This window comes from Musa acuminata, chromosome BXJ1-8 (genome assembly GCF_036884655.1).
Source record: "Musa acuminata AAA Group cultivar baxijiao chromosome BXJ1-8, Cavendish_Baxijiao_AAA, whole genome shotgun sequence".
Lineage (NCBI taxonomy): Eukaryota > Viridiplantae > Streptophyta > Magnoliopsida > Zingiberales > Musaceae > Musa > Musa acuminata.
The window spans coordinates 6,811,723-6,832,431 of NC_088334.1; the positions used below are offsets into that span (position 1 = coordinate 6,811,723).

Below are 20,709 nucleotides of genomic sequence, written 5' to 3' on the forward strand. Positions count from 1 at the left end.
TTTAATGCCACGGGGAAAGAACTCGAGGACATGATGATCAAGATGATACTGCACCATGACAATCTTAAAGTCCACGTTCAACAAATCATTGAGTCGAGTCATATACTTGTGAAGATGCCGTAAATAAACTATAGAAAATACTACCATATAACTATATTTCTCTGTATTATTATCCTTTACAGGCTGGAATTCGTTGATTAAAGCACTTATAATCAAATGAATATTTAATTATTATACATATTGATTTCGAGGATACAAGACGATGTTACTTTGTGTGGCATATTTTTATTGAAATTATTATAGATGTGCAAAGGAATATTTATATTTAAGTTATATACAAATAAAAAAAAAAATAAAAGAACATGAAATTTAGATCATGATAGCATCGCTGGTAAAATCGACGGCCATCCTCGTCCAGCAATTCCTTACCATATCTTATCCGTCATCCAAACAATAATAATAATAATAATATTATTATTATTATTAATTAAAGAAAAGGAAATGCGAAAACCATCTCCCGTGGCTGTCAGTTAGCGGCACGGGACATCCGTCTGTCTATGATGGATCAGGGAACACTGAGTTCCCTCACGTAACACGGGCGGCCCATTTGGAAGCTGGCGATTGAGCCTGCTTCTTTACTTCGGTTAGTAGAGAACCGTGTTCCCTGATCTGACAAAACAGGAAAACCTCACCGTCATAGCTTCCAACCCAGCCCTGGGAATGTATTCGACCCCTAGCCGAGGGTTTCCTTTCTTGTTGACCCTCCCACCGGCCAGGGCAGAAGGCGAAGGCGAAGGCGAGTCCCTCATCGACGATTCGCATCCCAATTCCCCCTCCAGGGCCTGTTCCGCTCGTCATGGCTTCCGGAAACCAAGGTTTCAACCCTCCCTTTCTCTTTCTTGAATTATATCTCGTCGATTCTTGCTCTGTGTTGGGGAGTTCTGGATTTTCGCTTGGTTATATTTGGTTGGACCGTGGGGGAATTCGGATTCGTCGACACGTGTGTGTAGTGGGAAGGGACCGTCGATGCAATTTTGGTAATCTACGCTCTAGGAAAAGGAGTTTGGGCTGGACTACGTGCTCGAGGTGTTTGATTCTCTTGAAAATTTCGCTGTGCAGATCCAAGTTACATGTTGAAACTGATTCTTTTGTTGAATCGGCATGCTTCGTTCAACTTTTGTGGAGCACAGTTTCTAGTAGGACGCGAAGTAGATTATTGAGAGGTTTGTTTGACATTCGGGGACGGACCAACATTAGAATTTTAATTAAATGTGCATGAGAGGCGACTCAATGCCAAAATCTTCCTTTGGTATGCCACCATCACTACAACTAGTGCGTCCTCTTTTGTTGGCTCCCTAAGTAGCACTACTAATTGCTTCAGTCTTGTTCCATCTTGGTGCTGTCGGTGGCTTGTACACAGGTTGTTAGAAGATTATCATGCAAGTCACAGGATAATATTCCCCATTTAGAAATTTTCGTCATGCAAACCAGTTTCCTAGTGGACTCAACTACATATGCCCCATCATCACACATATTTGTAATTTAAACTTTACATGTTTGATTGTAAATGTGTGAAAAATGCCTTGCTTTCAGAGGGCAAGACTGGTTCAGATGAGAACAAGACTTCCGCAGCTGAAGCATCGTCTACCCAACAGCAAGCAGGACGCCGTAGGACGACTTCAACTCCAGCAACTGGGTTTCCGACAAATCCTTTTGATTTTTCTTCTATGCAGAACCTGCTGAATGTAATTATCTTCTTTTATCGTTGTTGCAATGAGATCTCAAAACTTAAATTACACCCATACATCAAGTAGCAGCTACTGAAAGGTCACTTGGAGCTTGTTGTTTTTGTTAATTTAGGTACAATTTGTAATTTTATTGTTCCCACAAATGAAGAAGGTTACACTGATTCTGGTTGCATCATTAGTTGCCTGACATATAGTAACTGTTCTTATGCTATATCATAGTGCTTGGAAACATCATGATGGACCAGTAAAATAAGGCACACATTACAGTATGCTTTTGATTTTTTCTCTCTGTTATGTGTCACTTTTATTTGTGTTGCAAACTATTTTACTTTAACAGTGATTACACCATATGAGAAATAAATTATTACTGGGAATAAACAAAAGAATATAGTTAAGTTGGTTAAAATGACGTGAGAATAATTTAAGATGGTATGGATATGTGCTTAGGAGATCTATATATACGATAGTTAAAAGAAGTGAAATAATTAATAATAGTAGTAAAAGGAGAGACAAAAGAAGAACTAAAAAGATTTTAATAAAAATTATAAACAAAGATTTAAATATTTGAAACTTAACAAAACATATGACTTTTTATATATCTCAATGACGACAAAAAATCCATGTAGGTTGACCTCAAATAGATGAGACTTATGGTTTTGTTGTTACTGTTGTACTATTTTGCTTTAATCCATTGCATGTAATAGAAGATTAATAAAAAATAATTTTTATCTTTGTTTATGAGAGGTGGGGTGCAAAAGATCTGTTTGGTCTAGAAACACATCGTGTTGCCAGCATCATTTTGTAATAATTACAAAGCTCTTTTTTAACCATTCATTTTAATCTTTTACAGGACCACTATATGAAATTGTAAAGTAGACTATTAATTAAGTACCATCTACATTATTACGAAATTTGGGTAGACATGGATTTGTACGTTTGTTTTTCAGAAATTGATTTTGTGGGGCTTGTTACCATGTGAGTGTTACTTGAGAAGCATTTATTCATTTACTTTTTTGAATAGAGGAAGATCTCTTTAGTACCAATTTTGTAAGAATAGGGAAGATGACCAAATTTGTTCTAGTTATAGAGGAACTATGAGAGTCACACGATGAAACTTCGGGAAAGAGTGTTTGAAGAAACAATAGGATGTGAAATAAATATTTCAAAAATTCAATTTGATTTCGTGACCGGAAGACCAACAAAGAAGTTAATTTATTTGTTAAGACAACTAACATAAGAAATATAGAGAAAAGAAGAAAGGAGAAAGCATATGATGAAGTCTAAAGATTTACTATGGTAGTCTTAGAAAAATAAGATGTTTTAACTAATTATTTTGATGTTTTAGAAAGATATGCAAGATAATATCAGAATTATAGAAAGTGTGTCTAATGAGTTTTCTATTATTAAATAATTACATAAAAAATAATTTTAGATCTTAACCTTTTGCATTAGCGATGGACAAATTTACTTATGATGTATTTATTTGCTGAAGATATTATCTTAATTGATGAGAGTTCAAATCATATTATTTATACACTTAAGTTATTGTGATAAATATTGAAACCTAAAAGTTTTCAACTAAGTATGACTAAGATTGAATATGCTAGATATTATTTTTACTATAATTAAGAGTCAAATGAAGGACATAGTTAAGTTGAATAAATAAGAAATTTCAATCAGAAGTTTTAAATATTTTATATCGATTATTCCATAGAATGGAGGGATTTAAAGAAGATATTATTCATAGAGTAAAAATTAGACGGTTATGGTGGAGTGCGGAGTCATGAGTTTTGTGTGATCACCCAGACACCTCTTATCTTAAAAGGAAAATACTATAAGACGGTTGTTATGCATGAGTGCATTGTTGACTTTTCAATTATTTTGCTTAATGGCGGGAAATCCACTGCATATGTTTTCTTTCATTTTATTCTTATTTGTTACCAAATACATGAGGATCTGCCTGACCTGATAAGAGGAAAAGTGTTATATTGTTGGTTTGTTGGGTATTCCCTGTTAGCCTTGGCATATTTTCTAGCACTATTAAGATTTAAAATTGCAAACACAAGCGTGTGAAAGATTTTGAGTTCACATAGCCTGTAGGCTTTGTGTCTAACGTCTGTCATGATGTAGTTTTGGCAAGGTATTAGATTAGAAAGTTCTTGGTTGTTTGTGAATGATGATTGATTGGACCAGTTTCTAAAGACAATATGCATTCTCTGACATTATGTGGACTTGTGGAGGAATATAATTATTTGACTAATGTCATTATGAGAAAATTGGTTATATTTCAGTGCCTGTCAATTTGTTGTCTATGTTTGGATGATCTTTTAGAAGCATAATATGGTCATTTTTTGGGTTGTATCTCTATAATTTAATTATAAATGCAGGACCCTACTATAAAAGAAATGGCTGAGCAGATTGCGCAGGACCCTGTGTTCAGCCAAATCGCTGAACAGCTTCAAAAGAGTGTCCATAGTGCAGGGCAAGAAGATGTACCTTCGTTGGATCCTCAGCAGTATATGTCAACCATTCAGCAAGTCATGCAAAATCCTCAATTCACGAAAATGGCTGAACACCTTGGAAATGCAATCATGCAGGTGGTGCGACTTTTAGTAGAAGTTCTTTATGTGAAAACATTGAAATTGTTTTGAGTGATTAAGGTCATTTGTATTTATTGGCAGGATCCTGTTATGTCTTCAGTGCTTGAGAATTTGTCAAATCCTGCTCAAAAAGAGCAAATGGAGGAACGAATGGCTCACATGAAGGAAGATCCATCTCTGAAGGCAATTCTTGAAGAGATAGAAAGCGGAGGTCCATCTACGATGATGAAGTATTGGATGTTAAAATACTACAAAAGATTTTTATTTCCATGTTTCTTTTATTAATTCCTTTTTTTTTAGGTACTGGAATGATCCCGAAGTTCTACAAAAGATTGGTTCGGCTATGGGAATTGCACCTTCAGGTGATGGTGCTACCTCTACCGAGCAGTTAGGACCTGAAGAAACAGAGGATGATGAGGAAGAATCTGTTGTTCATCATACAGCTAGTATTGGTGATGTTGAGGTGCGACATCATATTTCTTTTGAAAAACATATTCTTCTGGTTTTTGTTGTTTGGCTTTCACTGGTTTTGATTAAGACTCTGAGAAACAAAAAACCTACAAGACTCATAAGTTAAGAATGAGCTATCAAAGAAGAATTGTTTTGGATCTAAAGTGTATTAGTTCCAACCTTAGTTCTTCATTCTTTGCTATTAATGAGATCTGCCAGCACTGAGTAATGATTGGTTGGAGAATGGCATAATGTAGCAATACATATAAATGGTACTTCGTTATGATTGTAAAAATAACCAACATGCACAAGTTTATACTGAATGGACGTCAATGAAGAACTTGTTACAAAGAGGACCTCAACTGAATTAATTGTTGTATGAAGATTTGAAATTGATTAAGCTTTGGCCTAAACTGTCTTGGTTGTGAGGATGTATATTGTGTAGGTTAGTGCTATGAGAAACATATAGGATATCCTATTAATAGCACATGCTAAGGTTGTTCTACTATTACATAATGTTTTAATGTTTCAGAATTGTGATTAGAATTTTGGTTACCTTTTCCAACTTTGAGTTGATGAGCCTAGGCCTAGGTTTGATCATATGTAAATGATTCTGATTCTGGATTTTAGGTACACTGCACATGATGTGTGATCAGGATGGTGTATAACAGTCATGATATGAAATGAGAAAAGATCTGTTTCAGGATTTCTGGTACTCCTAAAATGATTGTAGTTCATCTCTCTCTGCATAATTGTTTATGCATATGTACTTTATATACATCGTTTATGTTTATTGTATTTTTTCACGCGTGTGGTATAGATAGAAATACACGTTACTTTTGCTTGTGTCATTATTGCAGTGTGCACTAAGTTCTCTGAAATTATTCGTATTAGGCATATAGTCCTTATTGTAATTATTGATAAAAATTAAACGAAAAATATAGAAAGATAGAAGTTGTAGAAGAAACTATGAAATGTATAAGATGTAATTGTCTAGTTCATTTTGATAGTGAGCTCTTGATAGCTATTTATACACACTCGGCAGGGAGGTTATACACATTCAGCATGGAGGATTTTTCTCAATTGCTTAGAGATTTCCTCAACTGCCTTGAGGAGAGCATCATATTCGTCACACATGGCTTTACGCCAGTGAGAAGATTTTTGAGCTTGAGTGATTGTAGTGGGTTCACTGGCCTCAATGGAGGAACTTGTTTTAGCATGTAAGTCAAGAACTTGACTTGGTTTGACAATACCACTTTTGGAGCGTGTTGTCATTGGATGTCGAGGGGGAATAGAAGTGGTAGATTGTGTTGGGGGTATAGCCGAGGGCGAGTCACTGTCATGGACCGGGCCAACCGTCGGCACGACAATGTCACTAGGTCTAGGAGAAGGTAAAGCCAGTGGCAATGTTGCCGAAGGTATTGCTTCATTAATAGGGGAAACTTGTGAGGAAGGGAGTGGAGAAATAGAGGGAGTGAGAAGCTGTTGAACTGGAGTAATAGTAGTATGCAGATCTTGAGGGTAAGGACTGGATGGTGTCATTGGAGGTTCGTGTGATGAGATCGGAGGGATATTCCAGTGATGCATGTTTATCGGAGTAGCTAGCATGGTAGGATTATTTTGAAAAGGAAAGACAGACTCCTCAAAAATAACATGACGTGATATAAAGACTTTTTTAGTTTGGGATTTATAGCATCGAAAAGCATTATGTTCAAGAGAGTAGCCTATAAAAGTGCAAGGCTTAGATCGTGATGTTAGCTTATGTGACGCATAGGGACGAAGCAATGGATAACATAAACAACCAAAAACTTTGAGTTTATGAAGGTTTGGAAGCTTATGGAATAATTTTTCAAATGGTGATTGGTATTGTAAAATTAGAGTGAGCATACGATTAATGAGATAAACTGCAGTTTGAAAAGCTACTGACCAAAAATGTGGTGGCATGGATGCTTGATGTAGAAGGGAGAGACCAGTTTCAACAATATGCTGATGTTTGCGTTCGGCAGAGCCAACCAATTGGGGAGTATGTGGGGGTGACTTGAGGTGTTGTATACCACAAGCAGAGAGACAGGATGCGAGGGCTTGATATTCGCCTCCGCCATCAGAGTAAACTGTTTTAATGGAAGATTGAAAAAAATTCTCGACCAACTTTCGAAAGTTAGTAAATACTGTGGAAACATCAGACTTATGGTGGAGAGGATATAACCATGTGTACTTAGTAAAATAGTCTACAAAAATGACATAAAAGCGAAACTTGTCAAAAGAAGGAATTGGGGCAAGGCCTCACACATCGATATAAATGATTTCAAATGGTTTAGAGCAAGAAATGGAGGTTGTCCCAAAAGGCAGTTTATGACTTTTATTGCAAAGACCAGCATCGTAATGATTAACAGTGTTTTTGATTTTCAAGGTAGGAAGAGAATAACGAGAAAGTAATTTTTGCTGGATAAAAGGGGAGGGATGACCAAGACGACGATGTCATACATCAACTGGAGCTGCGACTGAAGAGTGAGCAGTAGGAAGGGTAATTTGCGAAGCGGATGGCTACTCATAAATGTTGTTTTTGTTCTGGCCCTGGACCAAGGATGCCCCCGTGCTCAAATCCTTAACAAGAAAAAAGTTAGGGAAGAATTCAATTGAGGTATTATTTTGTTTACAGAATTGAGAAACGGAAATGAGGTTTCTTTTAATGGTAGGTGCACACAAAACATCATCGAGTGTAAAAGTTGTGGTAAGTGAACTAAGCGTTGAGGAACCAGAATGAGTAATAGGAATTCTTTTACCGTCACCGATGATGATATCTTCATTTCCGTCATAGTTGTTGTGGATGGACAAGTTTTGAAGATCAGAGGTGATGTGATGAGAGACGCCCGAGTTCACAATCCAATTGGGTTGGGTAGGAGTTGGAGTAGCCATGAAATTCGCCTGAGGCCACTGTGATGGAGCAAAGAGTCTAAGGCGAGACCGACAGACTTTCACGAAGTGTCCGACTTTATCACTTAGTTGGCAAACGACTCGTTGGTGGCTTGTGAAGTCAGGATGCGATGGCTGAAAGTTACCACCTTGATATGGATAAGGGGGGTTTAGTCTGGGCCCCATAGGGCTAGGAGGTAACTTAGCCAAATCGTTGTTGACGTGCTTATTGTACTGGTTCCTCTTCCTCTTGGATTTTTGATTGACCTGAGCTGTAATAGGTGGTCCGGGCAACCTATCATCACACTTCAAGTATGTCTCATAGTCGATCAACTTATCATAAAGTTCTTCGAATGATATTGGTGAGTCGCGTGCCCGAAATGCTGCTGTCAGTTCTTTGTACTCGCCTCCTAAGCCATTGAGGGTATGGATTAGGACTTCTTCATCACTGAGAGAATGACCTATCAAAGCTAAATCATCGATGATAACTTTGATATGTTGTAGATAATCAGCAATAGTACTTCCCTCTTGTTTCGTTTTCATCAGATTGGAGAGAAGTCCGAGCATACGAGTACGCGAGCGATTTGCCAAAGTTGTTTGTAACTTGCACCATGCTTCTGCAGCAGTCGTACATGAGGATATCAGCGGGGCAATGGATCCAACAACGGAAGCTTGAATAGCTTGGAGGATGAGGCGATCTTGACGTAACCATAGTTTATGGGCTGGATTTGGCACTGGACTGGGTTCATCTGGGATGTTGATCATTTCAGGTGGACACTAGAGAGAGAGCCATCAACGTAACCTAGGAGATAATAGCCAAATAGAAGATTAGAAAGTTGTGCTCGCCAAGATGCGTAGTTGCCGCCTTTGGATAATTTGAAGGGAATAAGTGCTGCAGCATTGATGGTGATAAGACTTTGAGAAGTGCTTAGAATCCCTGCAGAAATAAGGACAGGAATATCGGAAGAGGAAAATGAAGACATCCCAGATATTTTGTGGCGGTTTAAGTGATCTTTACAAAAGATGTAAAGATATAGGAGGGATGGAGGAGGAGAAAAGTAGATCGATGCGCTGCAAAGGAGGCTGCAGCGATAGTGCAGAGGAGGATGCAGCGATGCACTGCAGAGGAGGCTGCAGCGATGCACTGCAGAGGAGGCTGCAGCGATGAGCAAGAAATCTGCAACGATTAGGTGAAAAGAAAGAAAAAAAAAATCTGCAGTAGTTACAGTTGTAGAGAAATTGCTGCGGTAGAGGGAAGCGGCTGCAGATGGAAGCTGTAAAAACTGTAATCGTTCCTATTGCCGCAGGAAGGCAGTGATGGTTGTGGCGGTAAGGATGGCGGCAGCAGCACTTCTCGCTCGAGTGAGATGTCGGAACGAGGAGGAGAGGTCGCTGGCCGAGGAATAGTTGCAAGGACGACGGCCACCACGGTAATGTAGGCGAGGTTCTTGTGAGGGTAGGAGGTGGCCACGACACCGGAGGAGAGGTAAGCAGCAGCACTACCCTTTCCAACTGAACAGAAAAGAGAAGGCTTCGACAGAGCTGCCTACATCCGCAAGGAAGAAGGCTCTGATACCATGATAAAAATTAAACGAAGAATATAGAAAGATAGAAGTTGTAGAAGAAACTATGAAATGTATAAGATGTAATTGTCTAGTTTATTTTGATAGTGAGCTCTTGATAGCTATTTATACACACTCAGCAGGGAGGTTATACACATTCAGCATGGAGGATTTTTCTCAACTGCTTAAAGATTTTCTCAACTGTCTTAAGAAAATTTTATCTACTTATCAATTATTGTTGCAGCTTTTTGAAGACTTGCATTACAGGAGTTGGGGGATTGAATAGGATAGCTATCTTGTTTTTACTCAAATCTAAAGCAAATTCCTATTTATTTATTTTTGGCATTTTTTATATTCAATTTTGAACGTATGATGTACTTATATTGGTTCTATCATTTTTGTGAATTTAAATATTTAAGTCTGCTAACCATGTAGGGTTTGAAGAAGGCTTTAGATTCTGGGGCAGATAAGGATGAAGAGGACTCTGAGGGAAGAAGACCTTTGCATTTTGCATGTGGCTATGGTGAGGTATGATTGACATATTTGTTGATTTATTATTTAGAAAACTAATTATCCTGTCCTTCAATTGTTCCTACTCTAAATGTTTAATATTCTCTTGTCTTGCCAAGCGTCCTGCTGTTCAGGGTTTTGTACTTTGATTTTGTTTAAACCAGAGTGGATCATTGATGCTATTCATAACCTTTAAAGTTGAATTGTTGTTTCAAAGAGCAGGATAATGTTTGGAGCGCTTAAAACAATGCCATCATGTTGAGCTCCTCGACTTTTTCACATTTGAAGTTTGTGATATCCACAAAAAGTCGAGTTGCTTGGACGAGCATGACAAACAACCCTGTTAAACATATAACCTTGGCATAACATATTAATTAGCTACCACTTCTTATGAAAGTTGGGGCGATGGGATAGGCTTTTAAAGAGACCTAATCTAATTTTTCTCTTCTATATGCTGGAACAATAGCATAAGCAGTAAATCAGGTTTAGTAGAGTGAACATGGTCTACTGGAACTTACCAATTTGACCAGCTTCTACCAATATCGTGATTCACTGCTGTTGCAACCTGGATTTTCTGTAGGATTGTCAAGATACTTGTGAAATCATAATATGTGCGAAACAGGTCAATCTTGGACCGATTCCATTGATGCTGTTTATCATGATTAACTTGTGGCTAACGTTAATGGATTACTAATCGAACCATCGGTTCAGATTGATGTCACTGATCTTAATCAATTAATGACTGGTCCTTCTAATCTTGGCTGATATCCAGCCAATTTACATCAGATCCAAGTTATCTTGTGTGTTTGTTTATTGTTTCTCAGGTGAAATGTGCTCAGATCCTTCTTGAAGCAGGAGCTGCAGTTGATGCACTGGACAAGAATAAGAACACTCCACTTCACTATGCTGCTGGTTATGGGCGCAAGGAGTGCGTGGGACTTCTTTTGGAGCATGGTGCAGCTGTGTAAGTCTAGCAATTAAAAGCTCGACTCCTTTCACGATCATTTTTGTTTCACCCCTATGCTTCCTGGGTGCAGCACTCTGCAGAATTTGGACAAGAAGACGCCAATTGATGTTGCCAAGTTGAACGATCAACATGAAGTTCTGAAGTTGCTTGAAAAGGATGTCTTTCTTTAGACATATGATTGCTTCTTTGGGTTCTGCACGAGAGAGTGAAAGTTGCTGTAGTAGGCAGGTGTGCTTGTCTTGGTAAATTTGGCTGTTTCCAGTTTATCGTGTTTCTTTCTTGGTTCCTAGTTCCAGGATCTTCACTGGATTTACGTGGCATCGTCCCTGCGCACAAAATTATGAACCTAGGATGGACCATGCGTTGTTGAATCACTCAGTTGACTTTAGTGTTCTACCATTCGGGTATCATATTGCATTCATTAGGAAAAATGTGAATGGTGAATATTGTTTACATGAACTCGTTATGTTGCTATATTTGTGACGTGTTTATAATTTTATGTTAATACAGCAGAAATTTAGAGATTTGCATATGCTTAAATGTTTCAGCATATTTTGTAAAAATTATAAGCTTAATAAAATCTTATAAAAATATAATATATGGTATGTAAAAAATATAACATGTAGAAAAATATTAGGAAATATTTTATTTGTGTTGAAAAGAATTAAGAAATTCGTATAGGATGCTCACTCACGTGAGGTACCTGAATGATTCCAGCTGGGTGTTGTCTAACTTCAAGGTTGTGATCTGATCACAACAAAGATCTTTGTATCAAGGATCAAGAAACCAAAGGATCGATCTCAATCACGAAAGCTCGGCTCCAACCCGCTTAGCAAATTCTGCAACGTTCAAAGAAAAATCGGGCATAGATATCTCATTTTAAAGGTGTCAAGGAATGGGGAAGAGAATGGAGTTGTGTATCCTAATTATTCCACAGTAATAGAAATGCATCGGAGACTTTTTCTATAGGAAGCCCATGGGAGTGTCAACCTGTGGAGACGATCACGTCAAATTATCGATCATTATTTAATCACGAAGAGATTTACTGAACCTCAAGCTTTACGATATATGTAGGGTTCGTGTGAATAAGCGGAGGTTGCGTCGAGATGATTGGGTGTTCGACGTGGCTTCGAGTCGATATTGATATGACGTTCCATCAAATATGTACGCCATGCCTGACGAGATGTGCCATAATGTTGAAGCATTCATCTGTTAGATCCTAACAAAATAAAAATAAATAAATAAAATCATCAAAATTTACTTGGTGATAAACACAATGTCAATCAAATATGTTGTCTTTAGCATATTGTATGCACAGATAAAGGATCAGGACTTTTTGAGTCCACGATTAGTGTGTGTGTATATATATATATATATATTGTCTAAGACAAAACTGAGTTTCATATTCCGAATAATTGTGACATGAAATAATTTTTTTTAATCAACAAAAATCTTAGATATAATGGATGTTAGTAGTTAAATATGCTCATTGGTGAAAATATTTATGTGTTAAATGAAAAGATATGTTTAGTTTGACACATAATCTATTAGTTTAATCTTTTGGATTGAATTGATATCTGACCTGATATATATTAACCTTTACATGATTGACTAGAGTAAGCTTCTTATTGCTTTTGGTTGTTTCTTTGGGATTATACCATATTTTTCATTATTATGGTATAATATTAAGATTATCTTTGTTATTTATTCCTTCGAGTATTGGGTTAACAGCCCATATTTAACCCAAATGTGGGCTTTATCAGCTCACATCTCACCCCCTCTTAATCTAATCCTGATTAACATTAGGGGGTGTGGGCGATTACATTTTAGAGACAGAAAAAGGTTATAAAAGAGCAGCAACGAGGGCAGCAACAAAGAGATCTTTGAAAGAGGAGAAGAAAAATGCAAAAAAATAAGAGAAAGAAAGGGAAGAGAATAAGGACAACGCAGAGAGACTATTCTCAATCATCTAGCAGTGTTCTCATCTTAGATCAAATCTACAGTAGATTCTTACTGTGATTACTTTGGGAGAATTAAGAAGGTTTTATATATTGTGGACAGTGACGTGATCCTTGTATTCCAGTTGTTCTCTTGTGATTATTGCTAGGGTTTAAGGCAAGAGATTGAGATTTGTATATTCATTATTCTCATAGTGGATTATCTCTAGTTTGACTTATAGTTTTTACCTTTCACATTGGAGAGGTTTTACACGTATATCTTGGTATTCTATTTGATTGTGATTTCATTTAATTCCGCTGCATATCATGACCTGCTAGTATTTGTTCATATACAAAAGTTATTTCTCTTTATATACAAAAGTTATTATGGCCTGCTAATATTTAATTCCGCTGCATATCATGACTTGTTAGAATTTGTCTTTCTATTTTATTTCTTGATGGAGCACTCTCGTATTATATCGACTCCAAATTTCTCATATAGTATTAGTCTTACAAATATTTTTTTCTTTTATCCTTTTATCTTTGTCTCCACACCTGAATTTTGTCACTGTATTTTTATCTCCTTGGACGCTTTCACCGTCATTACGCTCTCTCATGTAAATTATGTCACTTTAATGGGTTTGAGAAACTAATATAAATATATATGGTAGCATATAATTCTGGTTTTAATCCAACTACTTCACAGCATGTCAACCCAAACGCTAGTCTTCGCCGGCGGAAAGTCTCTGTTGTGCATGTTTCACGTGCAGAGTTTTGCATCCTCCGTTGCGTAATAGAAAACTGCAGAGGACAATGAAATCTTGTGCCGGTGGCAGACAACTTCACACACTTAATTATTGGGCAGAGGGATACTTTGTTTGCACTATTATATTCGGACGAACTCTTGGATCATAATGTCCGGTCAACACCCACGACCCGATCACCGTCCAGCGACTCGTTTGTGCAGGGTGGATGTATCGCACATCCATTCATGTCTTCCCAATCTCCTTGAAAGCAACTTCAACAGTCACCTAGTAACCCATTCCCATGCATCATTCACTTGATCACAGTGAATAATACATCCAAGTGTGTGCACGGATCTGCACAGGAAGCCACGTACGTGAAAGAAAAGATACACGAGAAGTCGTATACGTACCATCGGAGGATGACCATTGCCAACTTCTTCTCCTCGCATTGCACGAGGAAAACGTGGGCTGCAAGATAAGGTAATTGGTGTCACGTTGCAGTCGACAGTGATAGATGCAGCATATTCGTTCGGCACTATGTTTGCTTTTCGTGAGTGTGTTGTTTATGATCTAACTATATTATCCTCTTTCTTAGATGTGTTTCTATATTATCCTCTATGTTTGCCAACCATTCAGAAGCTATAGAGATATCATAGTCATTGGAAGGCATGCATTCACAATAATGTCATTTTATATTCTGCAAATTGTTTGTGTGTTAAAAGATTACTAGTATCAGAGATTAAAAGATTACTTCTAAACAGCATCATCAATGGCTTCGCCTACGTATCAACGACGTAATGCATCATCGACAACTGCAATAAAGGAGCGCCTGCAATCTTTTATGGATCGCTGCCCAAACACACCACCCATCCACTAAATGCCACATCTCGTGACAGTGTCCCCGAGTCACCACCACCTTGCACATGAAGGCACGCAGGCATTATTGCAGTGCCAGAATGCTTTGCTGGTGACCCTATGCATCGAGCACCACCACCACCACGCCTGCATGAGAGAGAGAGACAGAGATAGTCAATGCACAGCACCTTCTCTTCCCCACAATCACACCACGACGATTCTTGAGCATGAGAAAAAACAAATGGAGGGGGGGTGGGGGTGGAGGGGGTTGGTGGGGTAGGTGGAGGTATAGTTAGCTAGTGACATGTTACTGTCAGCACGACGGTGGACAACGCAATGGGTCCCATCTTTCAAATAATTTATGAGTCACCGTCGATCACGTGGAAGCACAGCGAATGTGATTGAGCCTCTCGTAGTAGTAGTACTAGTAGTGTTTCCTTTCTTCTTTCTATTTTATTTTTACCCTCTCATGAGGATTCGTGCCTCACGTTTTGGAATAAGAAAACAATGGAGAACAATAATTGAAAAAGGTCGGTGATATTGTTGTCCTTTTATATCTAAATTCAAGATATTTTTGTCCTTCATATAGATGATGCAATGGTCGGTGATATTGTTGTCCTTTTATATCTAAATTCAAGACATTTTTGTCCTTCATATAGATGATGCAAAGATTTTTTTTTTTTTTTACCACAGCAATCGAAGAAGAAACGATAAATTCTCTAAAAAAAATCTTATATTTGAAAATTTTTGGTAGAGTTCCTTTGCGAGCACGAAAAGATTGTTTTATCCTTGTCTTTACCTTACCTCTCTTTCTCTCTATCAAGGATGATAACAAGGTGGGGAGTCATGAGCGGAGGTAAGCCCTTAGCTATTTATGTCTCTAGGTACTGGTTGGTTTGTGCACATGACCATGTTTTTGTCTTGTCAGTTGGCTCACTCTATCTCGAACTATCGCTCATCGCTTATAGTGCAAGCGAGGTCACTAGTGAAGATGATCGAGGTTTTACCCTTGTTGCTCTCACTTGCAGCCCCTTCACTTACACCTCAGTGATTAAATGTGAAGGTTGTTGATGAGGAAGGATAAGATTATGATCGTAGAAGTAAGGGTTAAGTTGACGAGAAGGAGAGTTGGAGCAATAAAGGCCCTTGTGAGGTCTGATAAGAACGATGATGTTGGACGATAATGATTGGGTTTTATATATATATAGAGAGAGAGAAAGAGATAGAGAGAGAGAGAGAGAGAGAGGTTTAGTGGAACCTCCATGTCATTATCTAGTGATCACTAGGCAAGTGAAAAAAAAATAATATTAATTTGGTAAGAAATATTGAGAAGATTGGGACTAACCCGACCACATCACATCGATGATTGAAGTGAAAGTTTTCAGCCTCGGTGATTTCAACAAAGACATGATCATTCCAACATGCTTCGCATGTGGTGATGACTTGATGCCTTTTCCCTGCTTTCCTTCCCTCCTTGGCTGGCATATCTCGTCATCTCCTATCGACAGTCAATGCAATCAATTAAAACACGTCCGATGCATGGGTCCCACTCAAAATGATCATTGCATCTCGGCAACAAGAGAGTCTGCGTACAATGTTGTCCAGCAAAGACGGTGTGAGGGGAGAGGATATCATTGGCGTGGGAGAGGATACTTTTAAAATTAAAATATATGTAAAGATTATTAAATTAAAAAATATTTAACATAAGATTTAATATGATTTGATAAATATTATATATATATATATATATTATCATATAAAGATTAAATTATTCACTATGTAAAATTAATTACAATATCTTGAGTTATCGAAACATAATTTTTTTGTACACCCTCTCAAAAAATTGGAAGAATTTACATCATCTTCTCTCATTAAAAATTATCATTTTGAGAGAAACTCAAATACACCAAAAGTATATTTCATATTTTACCAAGATATTTATAAAATAATCAAACCCTAAGAGTCATATCTAATTATAAAATTTAATATAATATTTTTTCTCATATTGGATGCACATTTAACACGCACGTCGTCTATCATTAAAAGCACATATAGGTGAGGCACACGACGGAAGAGGTGATGATTACATCCAATAGGCTCCGATTCAATATTTTGATGTTGGAAAGTTCATCTTATTTGATTTAATTTCTATTCAATGAATCAAATTCCATCGATGACTTGTTTTTCTAAACATATATAAGACGCAAATTACATTTATTATCTCAAAATTAATAGTAAAAGAAATTAGATTGGACCTACTAATACAAATAATACATTAGTCCATAAGAGTACCTCCAACTTTGAGAAACTTAATTATTGGTCTCTCCTCCTATTATATCTTTTTGTTGTTTCTAAGACAATCATTTATTGAAAATCCAATATTTTGACTTTGACTCTTGGAAGGAGTCATCCATTTTTAAGGGGTAAACCTAATATTCTAATTTTAACTATGATAGGAACTTTTTATCTTTAGTGAGTAAGACTCTTAAATCACAATATAATTTAATATTAAGAAAATCATAATATCATACATAATATATTAATTATCTCAAATTAACATTAAGATAATTAGATTGGACCTACCAATACAAATGATAGATTGGTCCATAAGAGGATCAGCAACTTCAAGAAATCAAAGTAACATATGTTCCCTCCTCGACTCCAATTAGGTCGAATCTTAGAGATAACAAGAAATCAAGGTACAGTCACAAAAAACGAAGAGCACTTTTCTCCCTCACTCTCTGATTGAAAGAAGGTGAGATTTGACTTCTCTTTATTTAAAAGAAGTTATTGTCTTGTAGAAATCCAAAAAATAGTTGAAACAATAAGACACTTAGCAAATTATGAAAAGCTAAGCTAATAATTCATCGTGCTTGTTTCTTGATGGATTTTTGTTTTCATTCTTCTCATCACTGCCCTCAATTTGTCCTCGCTCAAAGTCCCGTTTTCTTTTCTCTGCACACTCTTTATCTCCTGTCCCACATTGCATTGCACATGGAAACAATGACATATAGCATAAAACAAACAACATGTGCAAAGTGGATTTTAATCGGACAAATAAAATAAAGTTTTTGAGGATAATTCCTCGCTAAAAACACTAAATTGACAACGATGATGATTATAACAATGGCTATGAGAACATTAATCTCAGGAATTATGGATTTAATTGTTCTTGACTACTTTAATTTCTATAATCTATTATGCATAAGCCTCTAAACACATGAACTTTTCCTTTTATAAGGTTTGGTGATTGCTCATCTTCATTTCTAAACAGTATAAATCATAATATACATCGAGGCATAAGTGGATTGCATCTTCAATAGGGAGCAAAAGCTAACAAAAATATGGCACAATCCAAGTCAATAATTTGAGGGACCCATCAACAGTTGATCTCCATATGTTTGGTTAAGAATTGAAGATATGATCGAAGGCCTAATTTGTGTGACCATATAAGTCCAAGAAAAATGATCACTTTCAGTACAGAATTAATATGATTAAAATTATTCTCTTCCTTTAAAGTTTGTGGTACAAAATAATTTGGGGGAAGACTTTTGCTGAATATTAGAGCATAATGGCCTTATCAAATATGAAAAGAAATTAAAAATATTATTAGAAAATTATTTTTAGAGATATTTCATAATTTTATTTTATATAATTTATTTATTAATATATGAAAACTTTGCTATTAATAGTCAGGACTTCTTACAGACTAGCTAGCATCATCATATATAAATATATTTTTCATATCTCAGTCAATCTTTGGAAGACAGCAATATTTTACTCTTCTTTTTTATTTTGGTAAAGAGGGGGGTATTATTGTCTTCCTCAGAGTGGATGAACGATTTGCGGGTCAATGGGACTCCACGTTTATCTCGCGGCTCGGTATCAGATGGACTAGGAGATATACGGACACTCTTAACGAGGACTCTCATGACGGCGCACGTCGAGCATGTATAAGGAAAAATGATTCGTCGTCGGCTTAGACGGATACGTGTCACGGTATGGTTGGTGATATTTAAATATTCGTGTGTGGGCAGGATGCAGGAGAAGGTCTCCTGCTGTGCCGATCGGAATAGCCATGGTGGTCCTTTCGTTGTAAAGGCTACTCAACAACGGGGTTAAACGAGGAAGTGCGCTCTGCATGATGCTTATCCAGACGCCCTCTGTTAGAGCTCAGTGTTCCATTTAAGGAGTACCAGTGAAGAACTGCTCATCACCGGCCAGTGGTCAGTGCTCACTCCATTTGCCGGCCCTTCTTTCCCTGTAGACTCCCACGCCGCCCCTCTCTCTCTCTCTCTCCCTCTGGTCTCCTGAACAGTAGTAGACATGTCCCTGCTGTTGAACTCTAGCTTCACCGGTGCTTCCTCTGCATGCCTTCTCCAACGGGAAAGGTCCCGCCGCCGCCGCCTCCACGTCCCTGGCGTGACTTGTCGCCAGGGCAGTAATGGTGACCGCAGCGATGCCGCCCGCCAGCAGCAGTCGCCGCCGCTGCTGGATCGGCGCGACATGCTGTTGGGTTTAGGAGGGCTTTACGGCGTGACCGCAGGACCCAAGGTTCTGGCGGCGCCGATAATGCCGCCGGATCTGTCCAAGTGCTACCCTGCCACCGCACCTGCCCTCGACAACAAATGCTGCCCGCCTTACGACCCCGGCGAGACGATCTCGGAGTACAGCTTCCCTGCTACGCCCCTCCGGGTGCGGCGGCCGGCCCATATCGTGAAGGACGATCAGGAGTATATGGACAAGTACAAGGAGGCAGTGAGGAGGATGAAGAATCTGCCGGCAGACCACCCTTGGAACTACTACCAGCAGGCGAACATCCACTGCCAGTATTGCAACTACGCCTACCACCAGCAAAATACCGACGACGTGCCCATCCAGGTCCACTTCAGCTGGATCTTCCTCCCATGGCACCGCTACTACCTCCACTTCTACGAAAGGATCCTCGGCAAGCTCATCGACGACGACACCTTCACCATCCCATTCTGGAACTGGGACACCAAGGACGGCATGACGTTCCCCGCCATCTTCCAGGATGCGGCATCCCCGCTGTACGACCCGAGACGCGACCAACGCCACGTCAAGGACGGCAAGATCCTCGACCTCAAGTACGCCTACACCGAAAACACTGCATCCGACAGCGAGATCATACGGGAGAACCTCTGCTTCATACAGAAGACGTTCAAGCACAGCCTGTCGCTGGCGGAACTGTTCATGGGGGATCCCGTGCGCGCGGGGGAGAAGGAGATCCAGGAGGCTAATGGGCAGATGGAAGTCATCCACAATGCGGCGCACATGTGGGTCGGAGAGCCGGACGGATACAAGGAAAACATGGGGGACTTCTCCACCGCCGCCCGCGATTCTGTTTTCTTCTGCCACCATTGCAATGTCGACCGCATGTGGGACATCTACCGCAACCTCCGCGGCAACCGCGTCGAGTTCGAAGACAAAGACTGGTTGGACAGCACCTTCCTCTTCCACGACGAGAACGAACAGCTCGTCAAAGTCAAGGCAAGTCAGATGCTGTCTCCAATTTATACCCATCCCTGCAAATGCAATAGAAACGTTGTATACATAACTGTCGTATACCGTGCAGATGAGCGACTGCCTCAACCCGACCAAGCTTCGGTACACGTTCGAGCAAGTTCCCCTCCCATGGCTGGGCAAAATCAATTGCCAGAAGACGGCAGAGACGAAGTCCAAGGCCACGACGGAGCTGTCGCTGACGCGCGTGAACGAATTCGGGACGACGGCCCAGGCACTCGACGCGAGCAACCCGCTGCGGGTGATCGTGGCAAGGCCGAAGAAGAACCGCAAGAAGAAGGAGAAGCAAGAGAAGGTGGAGGTGATTCAGATCAAGGATATTCAGGTGACCACCAACGAGACAGCTCGCTTCGACGTCTACGTCGCGGTTCCTTACGGTGACCTCGCCGGACCCGACTACGGCGAGTTCGCTGGCAGCTACGTGAGGCTGGCGCATAGGATGAAGGGAAGCGAGGGGACCGAAGTGCAGGGCCCCAAGAAGAAGGGAAAGCTCAAGCTAGGTATTACGCCACTGCTCGAGGACATCGATGCTGAGGACGCCGACAAGTTGGTGGTCACCCTGGTTCTCCGCACCGGGAGCGTCACCGTGGGCGGAGTTTCCATCAATCTCCTGCAGACAGATTCTACCGCCGCCATCTAAATGATGGCCTCGGATCACAGCTTCTCCCCGCTTAAGTTGGAGTGATCGATTACTGGTGCTGCTTCCTTCCTCCCTGTCGTCGTTGCGATCTTCTTGATCTGGAACGATCCTTCAATAATTAGGGCATGACAGTAGTCGTCGCCCGATCCCATATGTACGTGTTGGTCTCAACAGCTGTACATGTGACGTTATGGTGTGACTATATATTTTATTGCGGTCATCGTTGTTTCTTTCTTA

General features: G+C 39.2%; 2 protein-coding genes across 2 annotated transcripts; both read left to right on the forward strand.

The window, feature by feature from the left end:
* The first annotated feature begins 721 nt into the window (after nucleotides 1-721).
* Nucleotides 722-11,226, forward strand: LOC135587298 (ankyrin repeat domain-containing protein 2A-like). The gene is made up of 8 exons (XM_065078545.1): nucleotides 722-875; nucleotides 1,594-1,745; nucleotides 4,136-4,345; nucleotides 4,430-4,578; nucleotides 4,649-4,811; nucleotides 9,709-9,801; nucleotides 10,608-10,747; nucleotides 10,821-11,226. The coding sequence occupies exons 1-8, from the start codon at nucleotides 857-859 to the stop codon at nucleotides 10,918-10,920; spliced, it is 1,026 nt and encodes a 341-aa protein (XP_064934617.1). The 5' UTR covers nucleotides 722-856; the 3' UTR covers nucleotides 10,921-11,226.
* Nucleotides 11,227-18,424: 7,198 nt separating this feature from the next.
* On the forward strand, nucleotides 18,425-20,709 carry LOC135587299 (polyphenol oxidase, chloroplastic-like). Its single transcript, XM_065078546.1, has 2 exons — nucleotides 18,425-19,799; nucleotides 19,885-20,709. Exons 1-2 carry the CDS (start codon nucleotides 18,615-18,617, stop codon nucleotides 20,470-20,472), a joined length of 1,773 nt encoding a protein of 590 aa, XP_064934618.1. The 5' UTR covers nucleotides 18,425-18,614; the 3' UTR covers nucleotides 20,473-20,709.

Coding starts and splice junctions, on each gene's coding strand:
- LOC135587299 (XM_065078546.1), top strand. CDS start 18,615: ATGTCCCTGCTGTTGAACTCTAGCTTCACCGGTGCTTCCTCTGCATGC. Junction 19,800..19,884: donor AACAGCTCGTCAAAGTCAAG/GCAAGTCAGATG, acceptor TATACCGTGCAG/ATGAGCGACTGCCTCAACCC.
- LOC135587298 (XM_065078545.1), top strand. Junction 4,579..4,648: donor GGTCCATCTACGATGATGAA/GTATTGGATGTT, acceptor CTTTTTTTTTAG/GTACTGGAATGATCCCGAAG. Junction 9,802..10,607: donor TTGCATGTGGCTATGGTGAG/GTATGATTGACA, acceptor ATTGTTTCTCAG/GTGAAATGTGCTCAGATCCT.